General features: G+C 39.6%; 1 protein-coding gene across 4 annotated transcripts in view; it reads left to right on the top strand.

Moving 5' to 3' along the window:
• Window positions 1–1,109: 1,109 nt before the first annotated feature.
• The window catches only part of Nrg3 (neuregulin 3), a 1,036,772-nt gene continuing 1,016,368 nt past the window's right edge, over window positions 1,110–21,513 (top strand). For all 4 annotated transcript variants that reach the window (XM_027939985.3, XM_034637010.2, XM_027939983.3 and 1 more), the window contains exon 1: window positions 1,110–1,941. In XM_027939985.3, coding sequence (XP_027795786.2) covers window positions 1,110–1,941 — 832 coding nt within the window. The remainder of the gene's footprint in view (window positions 1,942–21,513) is intronic.

Genomic DNA, 21,513 nt, shown 5'->3' with positions numbered 1-21,513 from the left:
TGTGTGCATTAAGAAACCACCATTAGGTGTTGGTGGGAGGTGCTATTCTGCCCGAATCCCAGCCCGTCCGCCGCGATTCCGCACACACACCCGCACCCGCCTGGCTGTCAGAGACTGCCTGGAACCGCCTTTGGCCCGGGATCTGCCTCGCTCGGGACCCCCTGACGCGTTCTCCCGCTTTTTGCTCCCCAAGCTCGACCCGGCAGCGGCGCCTTAGCGTGATTTTGAATTCTCTGCCTGCTTGTTGGGTTGCTCCCGCGGGCACCCCCCTGTGCCCCCGGCCCTGGTCGTGGCACTGGCAGCGTCACTCGCTGGAGTTTGACTCTCCGGCGGCGGCGGCGGCAGTGTCGGCGCGGAGCCGCGGGCGGCGGGAGCGAGGCGAGCCCGGCCGCTCGCCCTCCGCGCTGTGCTCGGATTGGTCTCTCCCGGAGAGTGCTGGCCAAGGGTTGGCTGTGGGCCGGCTGAAGAACAGGTGCACCTCACCGCCCGGGCTCGCCGAGCAGCCGCCGAGGAACGCGGCGTGCCGGGCTAGGCGAGCGGCGGCCAGGCCGGCCCCCTGTGTCGGAATGCGGTCCACCGGCGCCGGGTACCCCGCGGCCAGCCCGCTCGGCCTCTGAAGGCTGTGCACGGCCCGGCGGCGGCGCGGGCGGGCGCCCCAGGGAGCGGGCCAGGCGCGGCGCCCCGAGGATGCCGGCGCGGCTGGAGCGCACGCAGGCGGCGGGCAGCAGCAGCAGCGGCGGCAGCGACAGCAGTAGCAGCAGCAGCGGGCGCGGAGCCCCGGCGCGCAGGAGGCCGCTTGGCGGGCTGCAAACGCGCCCCACCGCTCCCTGACCGACCGGCGGCGCCGGGGGCCGCTCTCGCCCCTCTTCCGCGATCCTCACCGCCCCCTCCCCGGCCGCGTCGCCTCCCCCGCTCCTCTCCTCCCCGCCCGCCGCCCGCCTCTCGGGGGGAGGGGCGTGGGGGCAGGGAGCCGATTTGCATGCGGCCGCCGCGGCCGCTGCCTGCGCCCGAGCCCGCCGCCGCCGGAGCCCGCGCCCGCGCCCGGCCCGAGCGGCCCCATGCCTCTGGCGCGGCCCTCGGGGGGGCGAAGGTGAAGACCGGCTCCTAGGATGAGTGAAGGGGCGGCCGCTGCCTCGCCACCTGGTGCCGCTTCGGCAGCCGCCGCCTCGGCCGAGGAGGGCACCGCGGCGGCTGCGGCGGCGGCGGCGGCGGGCGGGGGCCCGGACGGCGGCGGCGAAGGGGCGGCCGAGCCCCCCCGGGAGTTACGCTGTAGCGACTGCATCGTGTGGAACCGGCAGCAGACGTGGCTGTGCGTGGTGCCTCTGTTCATCGGCTTCATCGGCTTGGGGCTCAGCCTCATGCTCCTCAAATGGATCGTGGTGGGCTCCGTCAAGGAGTACGTGCCCACCGACCTGGTGGACTCCAAGGGGATGGGCCAGGACCCTTTCTTCCTTTCCAAGCCCAGCTCTTTCCCCAAGGCCATGGAGACCACCACCACAACCACTTCAACCACGTCCCCCGCCACCCCCTCCGCCGCCGGCGCCGCCTCCTCCAGGACGCCCAACCGGATTAGTACTCGCCTGACCACTATCACGCGGGCACCCACTCGCTTTCCCGGGCACCGAGTGCCTATCCGGGCCAGCCCGCGCTCCACCACAGCACGGAACACTGCGGTCCCCCCGACGGTCCTGTCCACCACCGTCCCTTTCTTCAGTAGCAGCACGCCGGGCTCCCGACCCCCAGTGCCAGGAACCCCCAGTACCCAGGCGATGCCCTCCTGGCCCACTGCGGCATATGCTACCTCCTCCTACCTTCATGATTCTACTCCCTCCTGGACCCTGTCTCCCTTTCAGGATGCTGCCGCCTCTTCTTCCTCCTCTTCCTCTTCCTCCTCCTTCTCCACCACCACTACACCAGAAACTATCACCAGCCCCAAATTTCGTAAGTAAACACGCTGTCTCAACTATAATTTACTACCGAGTTTCCTTTCTGCTCTCCTGCTGTCTTTCCCCTTAGCTGCCTGTCTTTAACACCCCCCTGCCCCAGGTTTGGGGCAGAGCATGGAAGATGGTTGCAACTGGTCACACGGAGGGTAAAGGCGTCGGCCTGTTGTGGGACTGTGTGTGGAGTCCGGGGGATGAGAAAGGGAGGGAGATCCTCAAGCTCCACCGGTCCTACTTTAGTGGGTCCCAAATGAGAACCGATCTCCCAACTCCTTTCAAAGGGTTAACTCCAGTGTGATCCCTTCTCACTGCAGACCTGCCGGCGAGCTCCCGGATCCGGTTCCTTTAGAGGGTTAGGGAGGGAGGGTGGGCCTTCCCCAAAGCTCCCAACCCTTTCCCCGCCCGCTGCTGGGAAGGAAGGGGACAAAAGCACTCGCAAATTGACCAAGGATAAACCACAAAGGGAAGTTATGTCCCATGGGGAATGGTTATTTGTTGGGGGTGTTGGTAGAATGTAGGGAAGACGCTTCCAGTCCAGGCGGGGACCTGGAAGGGTTAATTAGAAACCATTGGGGGAGGTAGGGAAAGGAGGCGATCCTAGGCGAAGGGCTAAACTGATTACCCCTCAGCCTTTCGGTAGCCATTCCAAGGTACAGAAATTGATTGCTGGATCCTGTGTCCACTGACTGTGAGTTAACTAGAAGGATATATGAAAGGAGCCCTGCAGAGTTGCCACCTCTAGGGTTCTAAGGTCCTGTGGAAAGAGAAGGGTTCCCCCCCCCCACCCCAATACACACTTCTGCCAAGCGTTAGCTTTTGTTCCTTTCCCAAAGGTGGGGTGTGAACCTCATCTCCTCTCAGTTCCTGTAAAATATAGGTGGTCTGGGACAGAGTTCTCTGCACTGGAGGGTGAGAACATCCAACGCTTTTGAAACATGTCACCCTTAGGAGGTAGCATGTTCATCCTGGGCGCAATTGGAGCCAGTACTGACCAGATTAACCCGAAGCAAAACAGCATTTTATGTTTTGGAGGTGTATATTTTCTATTTTTATTAATGTTTTAGGTAGCTAATTGACCTCCCACCTCCACTCCTCACCTTATTCTTACTCTAAAGAATTCTCAGGAACCTTTTTTATCTGACTATTGATCAGGATATGGGAACAGTTTGTGCAACCTGTGAAGGTTATTTAGGACAAACCCCCAGCATGCCAGTTCAAGTTCTGTGCAAGTCTATTCTGCAAAAACTGTCAAGTTATGCTGTCTTGATACTGTATTTCTGTTTTGAGCCCTAACATCTGGGGAAAGAAAGAGTGCTCATCATTAACTCTTCCGTGCTGGTAAAAACACCCGGTTTGCTTTCAGTCATCTGGTAATTTTTCACATCACTTACCTGTGATCTTACCAAGGGTGTTATTTAACCCTTGAAACTTTTGTAAAAGATAGGATTTGTGTACTTGTTACTAAGTTCCAGAATCAAGTCCTTTTGCCTATAGTGTGCTATGGGGGGCGGGGGAGGCTAGCAGATGAATTGGGAGACAGGAAGGAAAGGGGAAGGAAGGAATCTGCCACAAGCCAGAATGGCAGTAGAGCCAGTAACTTGCAGCTCTTTGCTTTGGTTGAAGCAGTCATTTCTAAGAGCACATCAGGAGGTGCTTAGAGACTCCTTTTAGCAAATCTAGCTTGAGTTTTGTGGAGGGATAAAGGATTTGCAAGTGTAGTATGAGCATATTCAATGGATTTAAAATAGGTGTCTATCTCTCTGGAAGACCCCAGATTTTTTTTTTTTTAATCCTTTTGATGCAGTTGATATGAATAATGAAGTGTGGGTGTACTTCCCAACCTTATGTGTATGCGCCTGTGGAGAGATGGCACATGATGGGGGTATTTCATGTTCTTAGTTGATTTCCTTTCATTCCATTCTTGGGAGGTCTTTAAAGAAAAGCCTAAGGTAATTATTTCTGCCTCTCTGTGCTCTCTTTCTACATCCTGTAGTAGGGAATGGCAGCCTTTTTAATAAGTAATGATTATTGACAGGGCTCTCTACCCCAAGGAAAAGAGGGGGAAAACCTGTAAATGGTGTCAGTGTTCACTAGACATATAAGCAGTATTTGCTTTATTTGTAATCTGACGTTTTCTCTGTTTTAAACCTTTAACAAGAAGTTGAATCAGGGATAAAACCAAGTATGAAAATCCAGCAGAAACTGACCTGGTTTGCATACATCAACAAGGAAAATTTTAATGAAAGGTTTATTATATAGTTTCCATAAAAATTTTAAGTTTAAATACAAATTTTTGTATGGTAATTTAAAGAAAAAACATAGTTTAATTATTTTTTTATCTAAGACTGCAGGATGATTAACAAAAGAACATAAAGATTTCATTCAAGGGATTATCAGCACTGCTGCTGTAGGCTAAATTACTGTCTGAATATCTGACATTCATATTTTTTTACTTGTTTTGATTATGTCACTAAAGTTCCCTGGAGAGAAATTTCCTTTTTTCTTGGCTTCTGTTTTTCTTTTAAATGAAAGTCATGGATGGTGCTGTGGCACCTGAGGACAGATTCAGATGATGCTCTATTTTTGTGAGACTAACCCACAAATTCTTTAATGGCCAGAGTCTTGGCTCTTGAGTTGAACATCTCAAGGCTTAAAGAATAAATTTCTTTGTGTTCATCTTCGAGCAATCAGAAGGATCTTGTGTGTAAAGGCAGCATAGCTCTTTGAAGTGGAAGAAGCTTGTTCACTAAGAATAAACACACTTGCTAATGGATAATAGGTTCCTTGCAAGCAAAAACTATTTTTGCAGTGAGGAAGGTTCAGTGTAGAAGACTGTTAATAATTTTGTGTAGAATTGAAGAAAAAATGATTGCACTTATACAGCAGGAGGATGAGAGCTTAGAATTTGATTCTTGTTTCTTGAGCCATGATCTGGACCAAAAGTTTCCTGCATGTCCCTGAAATCTCTTGGTTTCTCTGTAGGCCAGTACTTGCCTTCCCTTCAGAATCTTTAAAGACAAATATCTTAAAAATATTGCTACTAGGTGATTATTTTTCTCAAAGTCTCTTTGAATCATTTTGTGTCTGAAGTGTAGGTTAGTTTTCAAATTTTTCAAGCTAAATGTAGGAACCTATGTAAGGGAGAACACTGACTTTTGTCCAGTATACAAACAGCCTTTCTGTTTTCTAGCATTTGAAATTGTATTTTTAAATTAGAAATATTTGCACAGAGTTGCTAAAGCCAGTGGAGTCTTAGAATTCTTTTACTCAGCTGAAAGCACTGCTTGGCATGTAAAAGGCCAGAGTCACCAGTTAAATTCAAGTACAAAGACAAAAAGCACCTTTTAATGGGCTATTTTTAGGGTCATATTTGGAAGGTTATATAGTTATTTCCAATGAATAATATTCCAAATATTGAATAGTATTTAGAAAAGAAATGAATGTAAATGGATCAGTGAAGTTTAAACAAGATATGGAGATAATTTTCATTTACTCAAGTCTATTTAAATAAAACTTTACCCAATCACACCTATTGCAATTTTTAAAAGCATTGATGACATCAGTAATTTTCCTGTTTATTCTTTCCAATATCTCCACTCCTTCACTTCAATAAGAATATTCTTGGTTCTTTTGTAAGCAGGCTCAGATGTAGTTCACTTAAATAAAGTTACCCTGAACCTGATGTTCTGTCTATATGAGTCAAGGCCTTCAAAGGAATTCCAGCATAGAGGGTACTGACCCCAATCATGCATAGTAGCCAAAGTGAGAATATTCAAAGCTGAAGATCAATATTTCTTATGCAATCCAGTTGTGAGCTTTTTTATGAGTGCTTGCTGCTATTTGAGTATGTTTTAATTTCCTTGGCCTCAATGCTGGGATTATGGGACTTTTTTGCTTTAATCAGTTCACTGTACAGTTTTGCTCTTTGGATACTTAAGTTGAATTTCATAGTTCAACAATAGTAACAACAACAACAACAACAAAAATATTAACCACCACCACTACAACAACAGAACAAAACCAACAATAAAAACTAGCAAGGTTAGACATAGGTTGGCAAGACTATTTTGGGGGCTCTTTGAATTTGGTCTTAGTGCATTAAGACAAAGTGGTTTAAACTTTCTTCTTGAGGTGATTTTGCTAGTGAAGAGTCCCTTTTGAAGGATTGATTTGTGAATCCACATTTGTATTTGTGCTGTTTTCCTGGATAGACTTTAAAATACAGTGTTGATCCACAAATGTATAAGAAGAAAAAAAATCAACAGAAATAAACAAATTTTGTCAATTTTTCTCACTGTTACTAAAGAGCTCAGCTTTTCTAAATCTAGACTGGGTCACAAGCAGAGTTTTTTTTTTTTTTCTTTTCTTTTTTTTTTTTCTTTTCAGAGTTTGAATTAATGCCATTCTGGGCAATCCAGTGTGCATAGGAACAAAATCTCTCCTCCCTTGTGGATCTTCCCAGCCCTTCCTTCTGGTCTTACCACAATAAAAAGAAAACCGATTTTCAATTTATTTCTTTGGTAGAATTTTTTTTTCTCATAACCTCTCATATTCACTACCAAGCATATCTCAATATTCTATCTGGGTTGTCGAAAATGGAACATGAAAGTTGGCCCTGAAATATATAAGAGCAAGGGAAAAGTCATAAATCTAAGTCTTCAAAATGCTTTGGAATTGCTTCTGAATAGGACTGAAATTCATCTCGCGTTCTTTCAATCTGTTTTTATCTTCAGACCTGTGTATTGGGCAAGGCACAGCACTGGTGTTACCTTGACAAATACCACTGTTTTGAGATTCTAGAAACTCTACTCACCTACACCTAGGAAAGCTCCAGAACCAGGTACACAGTGAAGGCAGAAGGCAGGAAGGCACTCAGTTTGTAATGGACTCAGCTTTGTAATGTCAGAGTGAAAGCATATACAAGAGTCGTTTCCTATTCATTTAAATTGTAACAAAGTTTGTTTTTTTTCCTTTCACTACTTGTTCACTGAAGATTTTATGCACTTTTGATTTTCTTAGACCTTTATTTTTTAGCCTGTAATACCAGCACTACTCAATAAATTTTCTTTGTCTTAATAACTTCATGTTGTTTCAAGTTATTTTAAATAAATTATCCCTTTGATAAGAAATGTTAGACTGCTTAAGTTGATATAGAAATTTTAAAATAATATTTGTTTAGGTAATTGCTTAAATGTCTTGGTGCTTTTTATTTTTTAAAAAATAAGGGTTCTATAAACTTGGTGGAAGACTAATAGCTATTTATTTTCCCACGTAGATTGGCTTACAAATCATGTAACTTTTGATGTCACTTATTATCTCATTCCACAACACAGTTGTATATTTGAACATAAGCTATTATATGTGTTTATATAGTTGAATTTTCAAAATTCATGGCATGCATTATAATTTTTTACTTCATTTATTAAACATCTATTTGGAGGACTTGAAATGCTGGTAGTGAATTGTTTGATTTGAAAAGTTATAGTAAAATTTCCTTAAAAAGGAGAGTATTTACATAAAACTTAACCTAAACAGCATAAATTCTCTCATATCTTGACCTAAGGCCAAGACATTTTTCTGAGTATGTGTCTACTGGTTTAAGTTTAACATTTTTTAATGCCATATTTCTGTTTCTTCTTTAAAGACATTAATGAAGGAATCTGCATATGAATGCAGATTATTCACAGACATTATAATATATCCATGCCCTGGAAATCTTTCATCGTTTTTTTTTCTCCATATCTTTTTTCCCCAGAGTCATTTTCTTCTCCTCTTTTTCTTGTCTTCTTTCTCTTTCTCTCTTTTTTTCCTTCTTTCTTTCTAAAAATAAAAAACAACTCATCTTTTGGATTTTCTTCAAAATATCCAATTACATTTTTAAAGAAACCACAGTTACCTTTCATTCCCATAAATCATTGGTGTATATAATATTTTAACTAAATTTCAGTTAATTTGATAGCCAAAACAATTGGCATAAATAAGATTTTTACCCCAACTGATGTAGGTAATCAAATAACTCAACTGGTAGCTGCAGGGAGGTGCAGGCATTTTTGCATCCATCCTGGTGGCTATGTCCTGTCCTGGGTCATAGTTTCCTCTAAAGCAGTGGAGAAGGGAGGTGGTGACAACAAGTTGGTTAAGGAAAGTTAGTTCAAGAAATTGTCATCTCCAGTAGGTAACATTATTGAAAGTGGGTATTAGTCCTTACTATATTTGTTAGGGACTTTGCTAGAAGAGCAACAAAGATACCTATAAAAACAAAATAAAAAGAACAAAGCAAAAATACCTAAAACCTGTATCCTTCTATTATATGATAGTTGCGTAACCTTAAAAAGTAGATTCATTCTCAGAACTTTAACTTCCTCCTGTGGGATCATGAGCGTGATGCCAATAACACCCACTCCCAAAAGAGCTCATTAACACTACTGTTTTTATAGCAGTGAAATGGGAAGTGGGTAGACTGATTATTTTCATCCAAGAGCACATCAGGCCATTGAATTTAGTTGAAATATTGGGACTGGTTTGCTCCCCAGCTTCAGAGACCTTTCATCCCAATGAGAGATTGTTGCTCTTTTATTGCCCTGGTTCTCTCCTGTGATACACCAAAATGAGGTATGGAAATCTACCTCAAGTCAGCTTTGAAGTTTAGTCCCAAAAGGTAGCCCACTTTCCCGTTAACAGTATTTGCTTGTTAGATATTTGTAAAAGCCTCGTTTGTGTATATGTTTATCACAGAGAAGAGCCAAAATTGGAGGGTAAAATGAGTGAGATTGATGAATGATCTGGAAATCTGAAATCTACAGAAATCTAAAGATTCTTAATGAAAGAAAGAATGCCCTAAATATTCCCTCCCCTTTGTGGCATTCCTACACAATATTATTATCATTGGGTCTTTCAAACTTTGGATAGAATTTAAGCCAAAAATCTTTTTTTTTTTTTTCTAGAAACAGCAACATTAACATTTCAAAAACATCTATCTGCAGGTTACACTTCATCCTGAAAATTATTTCAAAGTATTACGTTTTGTGTGATTATAAGTTTTTTTTTTTTGTTTTGTTTTTTAAAAAAAAAAACAGATTAGGGATTGCACATAAAACATATATTACCTTTCCTGAGCATAAGATGAGATTAGTTAGAAAGTAATCTGCAAAACTGTATTCTGTTAGTAAGCTTAATAACACATGTTTAACAGCCTCCAATAAGATTTTGTCTTTTTGTCTTTGAGGACTTTTTTTTTTTTTTTAACAGGTGATAGGGTGTATCATGAATGTAGTAGGGTCTACGAGAACATTTTCAAATTTTTAAGAAAAGGAAATCCTGAGTTCCATGCAACTACTTTGGCATAAGCACCTCAGAGGCAGGGTTATGAGAATAGCATCAATCTTTTGCTATTATAACTGAACATATTTGTCTGCTCCTTAAGATAACCTTCCCAAGGCTACCTACAACCCAAGTCATGATTGTCTGGTGAATTGCCAGGGAGTTAGAAATTCACTAAAGGAAAAAAAATCACACCCTGATCATTTTAGAATCACATTCTCTGGGTTTGTGAATCTTAAATTTTGCTTTTAATACCACGGAAGGATTATTCACAGAATCTCAGGATTGGAAGGGGCTTGAGAATTTAGGTAATAATAAAAATGAGAGCTATGGGGAGTCTTGCTGTGTGCCAGGGAATTTTTTTATCTGATTTGTTTTTTAAATACAGATTCAAAGACAAACATATATAGACCTGTGGCCCATGCATCCCTATCTTAATCATACAGATAATGGAATGGGGCTTAGAGTGGTTATATACTTTGTCTAGGACATGAATAATATGCATAATTTGGATGATCAGGAAGATAAGCAGATTGTGCAGGTAATGGTTCCCAACCCAATTCCTAGTCCATTGATATAATGTTGCCATATCTGTGGTCATTGCTCCTTTCAATCTCTTACTATACATAGTGAGATTTGGTATTATAAATTCATAAATGGCACATCAGGTCTAGTAAAAGAGAGCTTTTCTGTGTATTCTGTGATATCCTACACATATATATAATACCATCCTTGTATCCTGAGAGAGCCTTTCTGACTGCAGAAATTGCCCTGGTTTTCAATCCAAGGAGAAGCTCTGGAGATGTTTCAACAAAATAGAAAGAATGTGTTCCTTTAAACTTCTTTTTCTTGTAACTTTATTGAGGTATGACTTATAAATAAAAATTGCATGTATTTAATGTGTATATTTCGATGAGTTTGGACATACACATATACCCATGAAACCATCAACACAATCAATGTGCAATACTAAATATACTCATGATCACCAAGAATTTCCTTGTTTTATTTTTTTGAGGTAGGCACACTTAACATGAGATTTATCTAAACATTTTTAGAAATATGCAATACCATATTGTTAACTATAGGTACTGTATTGTACAACAGATTGCTAGAAATTTAGCAAAAATCCTCATCTTCACACTTCTATTCTTTTGTTTTCTTAACTATTTTATCCTGTGATTGCTTGTAGGTAATTCAATATAACACTGACAGAAAACTGTTACAGACTTTATTTCTCTGCTTCCTAAAATTCAGTCAAAATTTTCTTCTCAGCCCATTCCAAATGTATTTTTGATTATAGCAGTTACTGCATCATATGCTGAGACTGATCAATGGCAATGTGTCAGGGAAGATTTGGAGTGATAGCCTTCCATGTCTGTAGTCACTAAGATGTGGGCCCTACTAAGGAAATGATGGGAGTTTCATCATACGCAGTCTTCTCCAGAATACCCCAATTCCATTTTGGAGCCAGACTGCAAGATTCCCATGATTGACTGTCCAAGAGTTCTACGAGGAGGAGGAATATTGATGAGACTCTGATATTCTACAAAGGGAATACCCCAAAGTAGGTCCACTCATTCTTAGTTATTTGACATTTTTGTATATTGAAGTTCTTTTTAGTTAAAAGAAGAAAAGTTGCTGTTAGTTGAGTGAAATATGATTGGAAACTATACTTTTGCAAACTTATAAAAAGAAAATGAAAACCAGTGAAGTAGCAAGTTTATGTGATAGTGTTTGAATAGCATGCTCAAAGATAGGAAGATTGTAATGTCTAGAAACTGGTATATCAAAAAAGGCCACAAAGAGTAACAGTTATGTTCATAAAGAAGAGGGGCAAAAATTTGCTAACCCAAATTTGTTGTACATATAAAAAAAGTTTTTGTTGGCATGTTGACAACATTTAGAGACTCTAGGAATAAAAAAGAAAAATAGGGTGCAGAAATGTTTATATTAAATTCTATTTTGACTTAATTCTGTTTAACGGACTCTTCAGTATGTTACTATTTTATATTTAATAACTGACAAATGCTTATGCTGTACTGAATAGTCACAAATGGGAAGACTTCTCCTTTCACTAAACCAGAGCTGTGTTTACAGTGTAAGTTATGTTAGCCCCAGAACCTGTTTATGTTGATGTTCTTGGTACTATAATTAGGTATTGTATTTAAATATTATGAAAACCAATGAATTGATTGTGGTTTCTGTTGAAACTAAGTGGATTGCATTGGAAATACTCCATAAAGATAAGCCACTTCAAAAATTGATTATGCAAGCAAGTGAAGATATATTGATATATTTATAAGAAGGCTGTGCTTGGGTTGTTTTACATGTGGCTTTAATCCTTCTCTCCACAATGAATAAACTGAACCTGAAAACTCACAGCATACATTGTGTGTATGGTTTTCCACAAGAAAAACAATAGATATTTACTCAAGTAAAAACCTTGAAATCTGTAACAAGTATTTGGCATTTATGTGTATTAAATCATGTACATTTAAGGTTAAATATAATAAATAATAAAATAGATTTTTGTTTACATAATAGGTATTATGAAATCATTACATTTTTTTGTAATTTTAAGAATATTGGAAAATATTTATTACTACCTAAGACTTTGGATAGAAAATTAAATAGGATGCTGATTATATTAAGCTATGTAGATTAACAGATTTAATATATAGTAACTAAATTCAAAAAATTGTTGATTATTTCTGGATTGTGGAATAGGAATGGTATTTAATTTATTGTCCTTTTTTCTGGTATTGGCAAATTTTTCGTTAGTGGTCATGAGTTCTCTCTAATTCAAAATTGTAAAAGTTTTGAAAAAGTAAAGAATAATCTCCATGGATCAGTTGAATTATTGGTCTTGCTTCTGTGAAGATTTTAGATTTTTTTCTTTAAGAATTTGTGTCTTAATTGGTGGAATCAGCACTGAAGTATTGACAGTTGGATTCCTGCTGTGAGATGCTTGTGTACAGAAATACAAACACATTTTCATGTGCTCATGGGAAATAATGCCTTATTGAAAGCTGAGTGGTTTACCTGGGCCTTTGATATTAGCCTTGATCATTTGAGGATATGGATGATGGTGGAAGTATAATGAGTTGCTTAATGGCTCTTCTAGTCTGCAGATTGTGGATAACTTTAGTAGTAGTGCTATGGCTGAATATAGCCAAAATGAATCAATCAAGTGTCTGTATATTAATGAATTAATTACCTGTTGTAGTTCAAGGATGAAATAAAAGGAAGAGGCTACACGTATTGTTGGATCTTAGTTCACAGGCCATTGGAAAGGGACAAGTAGCAGGGCACATGCTGAACTGTGCTCCAAGTCCCTCAAGTATTTCACAAACCTAATGATGAGCAAAAAGAGCCAGAACAAAATTATGGATCTGTTTATATAATGTTTAACAATGAGAAGTCAAGATCAAGTTTATCTTTAAAAAGGAGGCAGGTAGTGAATGGACGGGACCCAAGTTGTGGGGCTTAGGGGTACTGACAATATTATACTTCTAGATCTGGGATCTAGTCATATGAGTGAGTTCAATTAAAAGTTTATCAACATGTGTTCTTATGATTTGTGCACATTTTGTATACATCAATACAGATTTCAAAAAGTAAAGGGAATCTTTTGAAACATTTCTTTGGCCTTTACCATTGCTTAGAGCCAAGGTGGTGTTCTGCATTCGAGGATTTTCCCATTTATATACCCTTGATCCTAGGTCTGAGGATTTGCTTCTCATGGCCCATGGCCTAATACATGCAAAGAAGGTCTTCCTGGTTTCAGCAGCTTCATTTTTTATGGTCTTGACTGGAGAGACCACAGACAGCCACCCTCCTTTAAGACTTCAGCCTTTTTGAATGGATACCTTGTGTTTATATTAAGTAAAACCTTTTGTGTCCTATTAGGAGTGTTTCTGATAACAGCTGAAGTTGCCATTTTTTTTACATATCTTACACATATAAAATCCATCCTTGTATCCTGAGAATGGACTTATCCCAGTTCTATAAACAGTAAAGTGTGTGACACATAAGAAGGACATTTCATCATTTGCATCTCTGCTTTTGTTGAGAAGATCAGAATGTATGTACCAAAGAATAATGAATTGCTGAAACATATGATTCCAACATAGAAAGTGTATTGGGCCATTTCAGAAAGTAGTAATCATTGCCGACAAAGAAAGTTTCAAAGGAGAATTTCCTCAGAGTAAAAGAGAAGTAAGGCCAAGAGAGTAAGAATCCATTAACAACTGTAGAAGTCTGCATGTTCTTGCCCCAATGATATAGTACAGGGTCCATCTGGTACGCAGACAGGGCCTCTTTGGGAACTAAGGGGGCAGCCTCACCTTTCCTTGGAGCAGGACCTGATTAAGGAGGTAGAGGTGCATTGGGGTGGACATAACTAGGCTGCTAAGTTAAGCCATAGTCAGGATTGGTGCAAGGAAGTGATAATATCTGTGGTATTTTCAGAAGGTGTTAGATCTCTAGGATGACTTGGGAGGAAGGATGGGCATTGGATTTTAAAGACTTTACAAGTAAAGTCTAACTTGTACCAAATTATTTACAGATGTGGTCTCTGATTTGTGTGGGGATATATTTTAAGTGTTGACTTCATTCCACTGCTGCCTCAAAGTGCTCCAAAAGGCAGATGAATTGCTGTGTTTTAAGGATGTTTAGTTTATCCAGAGTCACATCAACACAGCCATAGATTTAACCCAAAATAACAGCTTTCAAATATCTAAAAATTTGCAAGTAGAGACACAAGGAGAATAACAAGAAGAAACTCTTGATTGCATTGCTTCACCTAAATTAACCTGTGGCTGCCTTCAGATTTTTCAGAGGCAAAAACTCCTTTCTGAATTGATTGCTGCATCACCCTTTGGTTCCATCTGGGATCCTCTCTTTCCAGAATCCACTCAGCACCTTTTGGGATTCAATGCTGAAATTGCATAGCATTCAAAAGGAATATGACACTATTGATTCCCTCTCTGCTCTTGTCACAGTGAGGAATAAGAGAGGAAAGATCTGTAGGGCTGTATAAGATGAGGCTTTCATATGGCCTGCAGGAGGGCTCCTGCCATCGACGGGAGAACCACATCTGTGCATTTACATACTGACAGCTAAAATTAGATGTCACCCTCTTTGTTCACCATACAGGATCTTCAGTTGAGAATCAGGTTCATCACTCTCGCTGGTTTACTTGGTTGCCAGCTGGTACCAGATAGAGGGGCTACAGCTCTGTGTAAGTGCAAATGCTAAATTAGCATTAATACCTAACAGCATCTCTCCTATATTTTTCACTGATCAGATAATTTTCACTGATATCAACATTTACAATATGCCAGCTGATATATACTGGTGTTATTTGCTTGGAATATTTTCGGTTGATTTATTTTATTGACTTAGATCAAGGTAAACTTTCTTAGTTATTTGTTCATATCTGTGTATTTGGTTAGAAGAGATTTTTTTTGAAAGGATGGCAGAGAAGTAGATAAGGATTTTAGCAAAGTCTGTCTTGAATCTGTGTTACTCCTTCAGTGCTTGGTTTTGCAAGCTTCCAAATGACCTTCTCTGTGGTACCTCACTGATGCTCATCTTTCATTGTGAGCAGCTCTGAGTAATTTATGATAAATAATGAAATGCTGTTTCCTACAATGCACTGCAAATGGCTGAGTGTTGTAAAAGTCTAAGGAGCTCTATTACTTCTAAATGACTAGATAACACAAAAATGTTAACCCCAAAGAGAAGAGGTCAAGTAGACAAGGCTGCTGAGGAAGCACAGTCTCCTGCCGGGTGCCCTCTGATAGGCTTTCTGCATTTGAGCTCTGCAAGGACTGCTGCCTAAGTAATCACCTTCTAGAATGGCAAGGAAGGGTGTAAGCCTGTCAGTTAGTTGGATATACTAGAAGCAACAAGGGTTTCCTTGGAGGGGAGAAATTTGCAAAACTGATTCAAAAAATTATGAATGAATGAATACATAAATGAATGGACTTTCATGTGTTATGGATGAACTTTGTGATGCTAGGAAGCAACTGTGAATATTTTGTTTGAACATTGACATTGAAAAGAAATCTTAAGGAGAAAACATTGGAATAATTTTATCTGAGCAAGGCTTTATACATATCTAACATTTTTCAAAATTAACTCTTTCTGTGATTTTTATATTGTCTTATCCTCTTATTTAAAATAAATACATACCAGACATATTTTTGCAACTTTCAGCTCTTTGGTACTCCACAATACATTTGTACAACTGCAAAACGTTCAAAGTGAATATGTATGTCCTTCATCCTGGTTGCCATAAAATAGCTCCATATCTAAGTGTTAGGATTTGGAGACTTTAATTGCTTGCTACAAAATGTCTTTATGTATTGCATTCCCATTGTGAAAATTGAATTAAATTGCCAGTCCATGAGCTCTTTATGCTGCAGGGAGGGAGAGTCTCTATGTGAGCAAGCCATTGAAAGGGTGATCTTTGGCCAATGATCCTTTTAAACTCAAAAACTTTGCTGAAGTTTAGTGCTGAATTTTCTCACATTTCCCCAAACTTATCACTTTGCCAAAGAAAATCTTTTCTTCCCCCTGTTCTTCCAGCTATCAGCTACAAGGTATGAAATGAATTGCATTAAAATAGATAACACATGCTACATTTTCATAGGAGTACTCCATCTGTCTCATCAATTTCTTTTCACTGCTGGTGCTGGGTAGTCCACTTTAATCCTCCATTATCAGTTACATGCAATCAGGTGAACCTCTTGACCCTCAGGAAATAGAGATGCTTTCAGGCCAGAAAAGTTGGACTGCTTTAATGTGTGAGGGTATTTCTGCTTTTAGATGAAGAAGGATTGTTTCCATGTGTAATGGGAGAAAACAATTCAAACAAGGAAGGTGATTCAAAAATCATGAACTCTATGGCCCTGCTTCCTGATCCTGTGCCAGCTGTAAGGTTTGGTGTGGGCAGCATCATGCCATTGGCAATACAACCTACTTTTAGGTGTCCGGATATGGATTTGGATGTTTGTAGATTATGCAAGTGTATTACCTCATCTCCATATGTCTCCTGTACTACTGCTTCTTTTTCTTTGATGCTCTGTCATTTTGTAATCTGTTAACAAAAGATCTTGGTGAACATGGCAAAGATGCTGTGGTGGTTCTAGGAGGTGGTTTCCAGAAACTGACTTCACATAAACTTGGCATTGTTTTATGTATGTGTTCTTCTTTGCTTCCATGGAAAATTGGAAAGAAGAGACTTAGAAGAGGGGGTTTGAAAGGGACAAAAGTAATTAAGGCACACTGGGAAGTCCTGACCTGGTTGGAGAACGTAGGCTCAGGCTCAGATCTGCTATTTAGTTGAGACCTCAGGATAAACTATTTGATCTCTGGCCTCGGGTTCTTCTGTAAACTTGGATGCTAGACAGGATGCTCCCTGAGTCTCCTTGTGGCTATGATTCTGGGAAGCCAAGGGTCTAAATTTGAGATTAAAATCTTGGTGGGAATTTTTTTGAATCATTGACTTCAAAAAAGGGCTCTCTCTCCCCTTCCTGCCCACTCTCCTCACAACTCTCTTTCTTCCTACCTACACACACACACACACACACAGTACTTTTGCTTGTTTGTAGTATATTTTTGATAGGATATTTAATAGTTTATCATTTGGAATATCCCTGTTTTGGTGTGTTATATAGATGGGGTTAAATGGGAATTGATTACATCCTAAAGTCAGATGAAATTTGCTTGTTTGCAACTTTAAGAAATAATTCTTTATCCTTCCCCTAGTGTGCATACACACAGACACACATACTTACACACACACATACTATATATATATATATATATATATATATATATATATATATATATATATATATATATATATATGTCATGTGTATATTATATATCTATCTATATCTATCTATATCTATATATATATATATATATATATATATATATATATATATATATATATGTAAGTGGATTCCAATAATAGGGGAAATTACTGCCATACATCAAGTACTTTATTTGGAAGTATAAATAAATTCATCTGAGTCAGGCATGGTGGTGCGTGCCAATAATCCCAGTGACTTGGGAAGCTGAGGTGGAAGGATCAACAGTTCAAAGCCAGTCTCTTTAACTTAGTGAAGTCCTAAGCAACTTAGTGATACCTTGTCTCAAAATAAAAAATAAAAAGTGCTGGGGTGTGACTCAGTGTTTAAGCACCCCTGGGTTTAATCCTCCATATCAATAAATAAACAAACAAATAAATAAATAAAAACAAATTCATCTGAATCTAGATACAATCATAGTATTTGATCCCCTTCATTAAACAGACGTCCTAGTTGCTGAACCTTACAATGTTATAAGAACAGAGGACCAAGAACACCATCTCTAGAGTTATGTTAAGAATGTGTCTTCCTGTGGAACACTGAGTCCTCTTGTGTTGGTTGTCATGAGGTTTGGAAATCAGAGTGTGGTCTCATTAATTGAATTAGAACACAACTATGACCTGTAGCAGAGTTAGATGACATTTATTTCAAACTCAATGTGGTTATTCAATACTCTTATTTTTTTTTCACTTACCTTTCTTCATTATTATATAGGCTGTGCTCACAATACAAAATTAGAAAATATAAGCAGCAAGAAAAAAGTAATACTTAACTGTAGCTCTAACACACAGAGGTAATTATTGTTATGATTTTGTTGAATGTTAATTAACCCATGCTTTCTTGATTTATGAATGTGTACTTTATATATAAAAATAAAATATATTCTAATACTCTTTAAGATAGCTTTTTGTAGTTAAAGTCTTTATTTCCACATCAAAACACCTCAAGTCCTATCTTTAATAGCTCTATGCTGAAATATATTAATCTATTCAAATATAATCAGCTTATCATTTGTTGGAGATCTAGTTTATTGTAATTTGGTCACTATTATATAAAATTCTGCTTCAGACATTCACAGCATGGAATGAAAATTTGGGGGCCTATGTGTAATACAAAAAGAGTACTTCATCGTCTTATTTATTTATTTATTTAACCTGAAATTTCTAAATTCTTACCCAGGAAGATTGAGCAATTCAGGTTCTTGCCAGCAGAGTATCAGAATGACCACAAACCCCTGTGGTCCTAGTTGTCACATGTCATTAACAACCCAGTAAACAAAACATTTGCTGGACTGGGATTGTGGCTCAGTGGTAGAGCGCTTGCCTAGCATGTGCAAGGTACTGGGTTCCATTCTCAGCACCACATACAAATAAATAAATAAAATAAAAAAAATTCATCAACAACTAATAAAAATATTTAAAAAAACATTTGCCAAACAGTTTTAGAAGAGTGTCTTGGTGTTTTAGGCTACATTTCTCTAATTACAAGTAAGGGTGAACCTTATTCATTAGTTGTTGTGGAGCGAGGGCATAGTCTCCCCTGTCTGCACAGTTGTTGGGACCTGACCTCTCTTTGCATCAGCCAGGGATTCATTGCAGCCTGGGATGCTCCTTGGTAGAGGGGAGCCTAGAACTTCTAAGACTGCCCCAAGAAATTCTATAACAAATTGTGTCCAGAAAACCAAGAGCCATGTTGTGGACAAAGGATAGATTCAGCAGGCAATGGATAAGGTGTGGCTGTTCTTAACTAAGTGCTCACAGAGAGACACTACAGTTAACAGCTTAGGCTCCGTCACAAACTACCACACACTGGATAGCCTAGGCAACAGAAATTCATTTTCTCCAAGTTTTGGAAGCTGGAAGTTCAAGATCAAGGCATCAAAGGCAGAGTTGCTTTCTTTTGGGTCCTCTCCCCCTGGCTGGCATTGGTCATTGCTGCTCAGTGTCTCCATGTGGTCTTTTCCTCTGTGCACATACATCTGTGCACAAACTTCTCTGGGTACAAACTTCTCAGAAGGTCTTCAGTCTGACTGGATTAGGGTCTACCCTCAAATCTTCATTTTGAATTAATCACATTTGCTTATATCCGAATACAATCACCTACAAAGGTATTGAGCATTAGGGTTTCCACATATGAATGGGGGGATACAGTTTAGTCCATAATAGAGACTCAAGTGCATGGACATACACAAATCAAAAATAATAATTTCAAATGGTCTGGAGGTCTTACATTGCAGCTTAATCAGAGTTTAATCAGTGCCTGGGGACTGCTTCCCCCTCCTCTTTACTTTGTAAGACATCCTCAGTGTTGTATTCTCTGAGTGTGCTGTTTTCTACTGTTCTGTTCTGTGGTGTGGGTGCAGAGCTGGAGAGGAGGCTCTGCTTCTAGGGAGGTACGGCCTAAGTGTTCTGCACCTGGGCTTGGCGACAGCCACTGCCTCCGGCAACCACAAGTCTACTGCTGTTCCCGCTAATAAGTACCATGGAAACCCAGTGAGCTCCAAGGGTGGTGGAGAGGTGGGTGAACATGAAATCACCAAGTGACACTGGCTTTTCAAATGTCACATTATAAAAATAGAACCAATTGAGAAAGAGAGGGGCCATACCAGCATCCTGTTGCTCCTTGATTTTTGGCATTTGATTTCCTTTCCTTTGCAGTCATCTCCATGACACGCAGGGAGACCCAGTGCTCTGATTACCTGCATAGGATGGACAAGCTGAGATGCCTCCTCTTTAGAATACCACTAACACTCCAACCAGAAATTAATTTGATTTGGATTTAAAATCCATCTCCATTAAGGCTCTGCTGATCTATTCTTTAAGCGTTACAGTTTATAGATTGAGGGGTGTTGTCTTAACATTTTCCTTCCTTCCTTTCTTACTTTTTTTTTGGCCATAAATAAAAGCTTTAAAAATGTTATTTCACAGATCAATAAATTCTAATCACAACACCAAAATTGATAGAACTGAACATTTGGATTTGGTCCAAATACCATCTGCATTCTTAAACCAGCTGCCCAAAGGGAACCCCTACCAATTTAATTCAGTGGACTGTTTGTTGGATTTCATTTAATGTGGATGTTAATTTTGTGTTTTGTTTTCCCCTCTCTGATGCTATTACCATCTAATTAGGTTGAAAATCAGCAATTAGAATTGGAATGCATGGAATAGTTGTTATTTTTCTTTTGATCATAGTTATGCTCTTAATGATGTGAGTGTAGTCTGTGTGTGTGAGAGAGAGAGAGAGAGAAAGAGTGGGGGGGATGAGAGAAGAGAACATGAATTCATTCTATAGAAGTGGCCATGGGTATCACTCAGGAAGATGAGGTTGAATCCATGTTTTGCTTTATATGAACACCTATACCTGAGTTGGCACAAGCCTCCTTTTTCTGTATTTGCAAAAACTAAGATAATGACTCCCTCCTAGCAGATAAGGCTGGTACAAATTCTGTAGATATGAAACCATCTTATACACTAAGGTGCTGCACAAATTAGTACTCACAAATTGGAAGCCAAGGAGTGTTTGGATATGTGGGAACTAGGGCAAATTGAAATCATTATAAAAGGATGAACATTATTGCATATCGTGGACTAATTCCAAATTTAAATTTGAGAACTAAATTTAATCTTAAATGTTAAATGCTAAATGTAGGAACAGTTTCAAGCTAGAAAGCAATGTAGAGAGGAAGAGAATGATGCTGTGAAAATTTAAATCCCACAACAGTGCTGAATAGAAAAAAAAATATATCCATTTTCAGGCATCTGGACATGAATTTCTCAGCATTTGAAAACGGCCGACTTAACCAGCATGCCCTTTCTGTATGATTGCCCCGGAAGTGTGGGATACTCAGTTTGAAACCAAACTCTGTGTCAATCTTTGATATCTCAATTTCTGACACTAAACACAGAAGAAGAGGAAATATGCTTCCAAAGCCTGAAGAACCCTTGCTTTCATTTTCTTGCCATCCTGTCTCATGCCGTCTCTTCACATTGATTGTTCTTAAGAAATGATTTTCAGTGCTGAGAATACTCTTCTAAAGCATTTCTTCCAAAGTGTATCTTGATAGATTTTGCAAACTCTTAAGCAAGATTTCATATGCTTAGATAAAGTAAGATGATTTATCTTTCTGGAGAAAGCTAAAATTCATCTCATTGACTTTTTTCCCAGTCTCTCCTCATTTTCTTTTTTTCTATATAAATATTTTTTTTAAAAATCCTAACATAGTAAATTTAATATCCAAAGGATGAAAATTTAGGGCTTTGAATTCTGTTTATATTGAAACATTGCGAGATAAAAGAAAAATGTTTATCATGGCTTATGGTGAAATGAATCTTTTCAGATAAGTTAGTGACATAAGCAAACAT

Source organism: Marmota flaviventris, chromosome 4 (genome assembly GCF_047511675.1).
Source record: "Marmota flaviventris isolate mMarFla1 chromosome 4, mMarFla1.hap1, whole genome shotgun sequence".
NCBI classification, from domain to species: domain Eukaryota; kingdom Metazoa; phylum Chordata; class Mammalia; order Rodentia; family Sciuridae; genus Marmota; species Marmota flaviventris.
The sequence above is the reverse complement of the archived record's forward strand: the minus strand, read 5'-3'. Positions and strand labels throughout refer to the sequence as shown.